The sequence below is a fragment of the Siphateles boraxobius genome, unplaced genomic scaffold (assembly GCF_051911475.1).
Source record: "Siphateles boraxobius isolate OS27281-9 unplaced genomic scaffold, OSU_SipBor_1 31, whole genome shotgun sequence".
Classification (NCBI taxonomy): Eukaryota; Metazoa; Chordata; class Actinopteri; order Cypriniformes; family Leuciscidae; genus Siphateles; species Siphateles boraxobius.
Window position 1 is genome coordinate 16,536,501 of NW_027508931.1, and position 6,000 is coordinate 16,542,500.

Here is a 6,000-nt window from a genome sequence, read left to right on the forward strand (position 1 = left end):
TGCAAGTGTTTTTAAGACATTTGACTTTAAGACTAAACAAGACCAGAGAGAGAGAGAGAGAGAGAGAGAGAGAGAGAGAGAGAGAGAGAGAGAGAGAGAGAGAGAGAGAGAGAGAGAGAGAGAGAGAGAGAGAGAGAGAGAGAGAGAGATAAAAGAGACCACAGTGATGACAGGCCTCTGCTAAATGTTACAGTGCTGTCTGAAATTTGAGTCCACATGGGCGTTGTTAGTCTGTGTGTGTGTGTGTGTGTGTGTGTGTGTTTTGTGGGTCAGGTCTATTGTGAGGACTAAATGTCTCCACAAGGATAGTTCAACCTGGAATCAGCTAGGCCAGTCAACAATCTCCAAGTGGAAAATGGCTGAATAAACACATAAATAATGTTTTCACAAAAATATAAAAATTCAAAAACATTTGTGTGAGGGTTAGATTTATGGTTAGGCTATATAAAATATAATTAGCTCAGCTATAAACAATAAAGGTCAATTGAAAGTCCCCCACCATGATAGAAAAGCAAACGTGAAAGTGTAAAGGGTTTCACACGTCCACATGGACCCTGTGCTCAAACAACAGACCTTGTCTGTCTCAAACAGTCATTCACCAGCTGTGTGTGCACGCGTTGTGTTTCTGTGACTTTAACACACCCGTGTTGTTTTTGATAGTGTTTTTTTTTGCCCTGCTGCCTTTTCAATGTTTGTTTGCTTGTGGCTAAAGTGTGTTTACAGGTAATACAGTTTCCCATTGGTATTGTCTGTGTGTTTTTCTCAATCTCTGCTATCATGTTACACCATTCATGTTGAGTCAGTCAAAGATCAAACTCATAGTTTTTCTTGTTCACCTGTGACATCACATCAGGGAAGGCACAGCCTTTTAAAGCCAGCACACACACACACAGTCTCTCTCACACACCCTCTCAGCGTCCAGTGGGATCTGGAGGTGCTTTTTTTATGGGAATACTGGTTTGATTGCTTGTCGGTATGCCGAGAGGTTTTTGGTAAGGTGAAATTTTACAGACTATTCAGTTTCGGCTTTTTTTGATTGTTGTTAACTAACGGTTGGTAGACTTATATTTGGTCATTTTGAGTAAATGTGCAAAAGCAATGTTCATTCTGTAAAAAAAATCTTTAAAAAATGTCATAAAATTGTATTGTGTGTGTGTATATTAGCATTGTGCTCTCTAGATATCTCTGTTGGCATTGATTAACACATGTCATATTACTACTACTGCTGGCAGTGTGTATGTGTTTTAGATAAATATTGTTTGTTTTGTCAATGTCCAGCTCGGTTTGTGCATTTTTAAAAAGCACAAATATTCCATGTAGTCTCTGTATAAGCATATGAAAGTAAAACCTATACATGATAATAATAGTTTTAAATGGAGAATAACATGTCAAGCCGCAGGACAAGTCAGCTTCCCAAAAGCATGTCATGTTAACCAGCCACAAACCAAAAATAATGCTGTCTGTCCAATATTACATAACTGGTTTGAGTCGAGGTGTCAGGACTGATGTCAGATTCACTGCAACGAGTTATGTGGTTTTTTTTTAAAGAAAAGATGGTTTGCTCCTTTCAGAAAAGATTCAAAAACTCTGTAACACTTTAGTTTGGGGAACACATTCACTATTAACTAAGAGTTTTTCCTCAATAAACTACTAATTACTACTTATTGATATTTAGTAAGATAGTAGTTTTGCATACATTTAGGTGTGGGGTAAGATTAAGGGATCAAGAATATGGTCATGTAGAATAAGGCATTAATATGTGCTTTATAAGTACTAATAAACAACCAATATGCTAGTAATATGCAAGCTAATAAGCAACCAGCCTAGTTAATGTTGAATAGGGTTCACTAATCTAAAGTGTTACCGAAAACTCAATTACATTCATTTATGCTTTAGTTTGTTGTGTTTTATTAGGGACGAATTACTATTAATATTACTCATATTAGGGTTAGTGATTTGAATAAACACACACACACACACACATACATTATATGGATACACACACACATTTTTGAAACAAGTCTCTTAGGCTCACTAAGGCTGTGTTTATTTGATTAGAATACAGTAATATTGTGAAATATCATTTCAATTAAAAATAACAACTAAACCATTTTTTTTCTATTCGAATACATTTGAACATATAAGGATTTTCAGCATCCTTACTCCAGTCTTCAGTGTCACATGATCCTTCAGAAATCATTCTAATATACTGATTTGCTGCTCAAGAAATATTTCTTATTATTATAAATGTTGAAATCAGTTGAACTGCTTCCTACTTTTGTGGAACAGTGATGCTTCAGTGGGTGTTTCCCTCCTTTCTTAGCTTGTTTTTTTCCCCTGCTGTGTCCTAGTTTCATCTAAATACTATTAAAAGAAGATTGGTGGTAATTTGGTAAATTTAATTATGACTTAAGTTTCATTCCAGCCATTCTGCTGTTGATTTACTTAAGCCCCTCCCCTTTTCACTAACTCTAGCTCTAAATGGTTGTTTCAGATTTTGCCACGCCCACAGCTGAAGATGTCAGACAATGGGGAAGTAGAAGACAAGCCGCCAGCTCCGCCCATGAGAAACACCAGCACAATGATTGGCTCGTCCAGTAAAGACTCAGGCCCTCTGAATCACGGCTCCAAACCTCTGCCGCCCAACCCAGAGGACAAGAGGAGAAAAGAAGGCTTCATCCGATCCATACTCACCGGAGGAGGAGACAAGAGTGAGTGACAGTTATTGCCACTAGCTAGTATTGTTTTCTACAAGGAAACAAATCATCTTCCTCAACAGGCCTTTTGGCAGCTCAGAAAAATAAGTATTTAAATAAGGAATTTCTATTGGCAATCATTCAGGGTTAGCTTCAGGGTCAAAGGTCACGATGAGCACAAGCAGTTTATTAGACATCATTTTAGCAAACAGCAACTTTATGGCCATAAACCTTTGACCTTTGATGTTTCTTTTATTTAGAATAATGAACAGTTCTGTTGGATAATTTCTCCTTAATTTGGGACATCAGATTTTCACACTTTCTCAATTGATAGCATGCGTCCACTCGTGTCTCTGTGTCAAGCGTTCGTCTCACTCCTGCACTCCTGCGTCCTGAGCGGCTCGTGTTTCAGAAAGCCTGTTTTGTGTTAATTACCAGCCCGTTAACACATCATTAATATTAAAGACCCTGCCTGGCTTCAGCATCGAGCAGATGAGGATGAGATCCAACCGATGTTTAATAGGCATTAGCAGCATCCGCTCAGATCCGACACACACAGGAACTGGAGCAGAACACAATAGCTACGCTGAGACTGTGCCAGACCGTGTTTATATTGTAATATTGTCTTTATGAAAATCAGCACTGATCCAAAAAACGAATGAGGCTAAAACGACAGACTAGTTTTAAATATTTACTGAAAGGAGATTTCTTAAAAACTAAGGGTTGATGTGAATCCTTTAGAGAATATTCCAGAAGTATCAATAAATAAATAAATGTACAATAAGAACGAAATGTGCGTCAAGTTCAAGGGTTACTCTTTTGGCGTAAATCAATGTGTACGGCCGCATCGATTATTATTATAAATCGCCAGGCAGGGTCTTTAATACAGTAATATTGATGTGTTAACGGGCTGGTAATTAACACAAAACAGGCTTCCTGAAACACAAGGCGCTCAGGGCGCAGGAGTGCAAGAGTGAGTCGAAAGCTTGACACAGATGCGTAAAAATAAAGTTTTAAATATGAATGTTTTTCTTACACGAACGCATCGCTTCACTTCAGATTTCGGATTCAGCCCATGGCATAAATATATAAAAACATCCTCACTGTTTTTTAGTTTCTTCACATGTGTGGATATTATGAACATTCAGAATTCAACAACTGAGATGTAAACTGAACAAATTTCACAGATGTTTGATAAACAAAAATGGATTAATGAGTCCCTGGATAAAGGGGGGGGGGGTCAATATCAAAAGTAGCAGTCAGTATCTGTTGTGGCCATCAGCTGCTTTAAGTACTACAGTGCATCCCATCCTCATGGACTGAGACAGATCTGTCAGCTGGTGTAAGATGTTACTTCACTCTTCCACAATAACACCTACAATTTACCGAGCATATCTGAGGGGACATATGGTTACACGTGGTTTGGCACTGCAAGGACGATGAGCCATTCTTCCTGTTCTTACTTTTTCCAATAAAGATCCGTAAAGATTATTTAGATTTTAAATATAGTATCCTTGCTGAGTATATAATTAAAGTAAAAAAAAATATGTATTTATGTGTACAAGGTCTAATTAAGATGGGTTGTATTTTTACAGTAGATAATTGGAATCATCTACATTCAAATATCCATGAACTGTTTTTCTCTGTGTCTCCACCCTTATCTTCGTCCCTCAGCCAACAAGAAGAAGGAGCGTCCAGAGATCTCTCTACCGTCGGACTTTGAGCACACCATCCATGTTGGCTTTGACGCAGTCACTGGAGAGTTCACTGTAAGTGTGAGCAAAAAATCTTTTTCAACACAATGCTCACATGGTCTGTAGAAGAAAAAAATTCTATACATGCCATTTTTACACATGCATATATTTCTGCATAATTACACAATCTGTTTGTGACTCCACATTTAATTGCATATCTGGATAGTTTGAGATGAAATAGTTTTCATCCAAACACTTTGAAGAAAATGTTTACTTTTTATTGACTATAAAGATTAAATGATCCATGTTTCAGTGGTAAATTAAGTCCAATTCTAGCTAAATATAAAAGTAAAATTCATTAAGAACTTATCTTAACTAAAATCTGAACAAACTCAACCTGATTCTAAATAGAAAATGCGAAAGCAAGCAAGAAAAAAGGATAAATGGAAAGAAAAAGCACTGAAGATAGATTCGACCGGTTTGACACTGCAGTTCTCAAATAGAGAGAATAAACTCACAGCATTAACCTCTGGGTCCAGGTCTATCTTCCTCTTTACGATTGGTTTATTATGTTTGATAAGATATTAAATGAGCTGTGTTCTTTGTCTGAACCATAAATCAGCTATACATTTCCCCAGTCTTCAACAGAGAGGAGTTCAGTGTACCTAATGAGTGTTAATGAGAGCCGGTGGGTCAGAACCACGTTGCCTCACCAACAGAGACGTTTAAATTACTTCAGTCCATTATACCTTAAACTGACGCCGGTGGTCAGATAACATGCAGCGTGCCTTCACCACTAACACACTCATTCTGATCAGAACACAGCTGTACTTGGACCATATTTATCTGTCTGTCTTATTTACCTTTGCTTTTGCCACAAGTGTGCTTCTGAAAGCCTCATTGTCACTCTAATAATGATTGATTAACAGGGTTTAGACAGTTTTCAGTACTGTTTTTTGTGGCTCTCTATGTAGGGCATGCCTGAGCAGTGGGCACGGTTACTCCAGACGTCCAACATCACCAAACTGGAGCAGAAGAAGAATCCTCAGGCGGTTCTAGACGTGCTTAAATTCTACGACTCTAAAGAAACGAACAACAGCCAGAAATACATGAGCTTTACGGGTGTGACACTTCATATATTACAATAGCAGTGTAGATGTATGAACATATATAATATGAATAGAGTATGAATGAATATAATATGTGCATATATATATGTGTGTGTGTGTGTATATGTTCATTGTAAAAAAATACAATGAATATATCCTATATGTATTCCTAGGTGTAGTTTTTTATAAATATGTGTACTTTGTATTTAAAAAGAATAAAATTTCATATTTATTTATTTATTTATCAAATATCTTGTCAATGGATAATCACATTTGATCTCTTTTTAGTCTTTTTGATAGATTTTTTTGTTTGTAATGCTGGGCTTCATTCATGACAGATGAGCAGACCGAAGAATGAATTGATTTGTAAATCTTTCATAAAACCATTCTTAATTCAATTAAGTGTCACAATTTCCATAATGTGTTTTGTTGTGTCAAATAAATATAATAATTTTATGATATAATACAATGGCTTTAAATCAGCCGTCAGCCACCGAATCC

The 6,000-nt window shown here is 36.9% G+C and overlaps 1 protein-coding gene across 3 annotated transcripts in view; it reads left to right on the plus strand.

The window, feature by feature from the left end:
• The window catches only part of pak1 (p21 protein (Cdc42/Rac)-activated kinase 1), a 52,351-nt gene that overhangs the window by 26,190 nt on the left and 20,161 nt on the right, over positions 1-6,000 (plus strand). For 2 of the 3 annotated variants that reach the window (XM_077193922.1, XM_077193921.1), the window contains exons 2-4: positions 2,495-2,711; positions 4,371-4,465; positions 5,365-5,512. In XM_077193922.1, coding sequence (XP_077050037.1) covers positions 2,519-2,711; positions 4,371-4,465; positions 5,365-5,512 — 436 coding nt within the window. In that variant the 5' untranslated portion in view covers positions 2,495-2,518. Of the gene's footprint in view, positions 1-900; positions 993-2,494; positions 2,712-4,370; positions 4,466-5,364; positions 5,513-6,000 lie in introns of those variants that run through there. The other variant, XM_077193923.1, reaches the window with a different exon arrangement.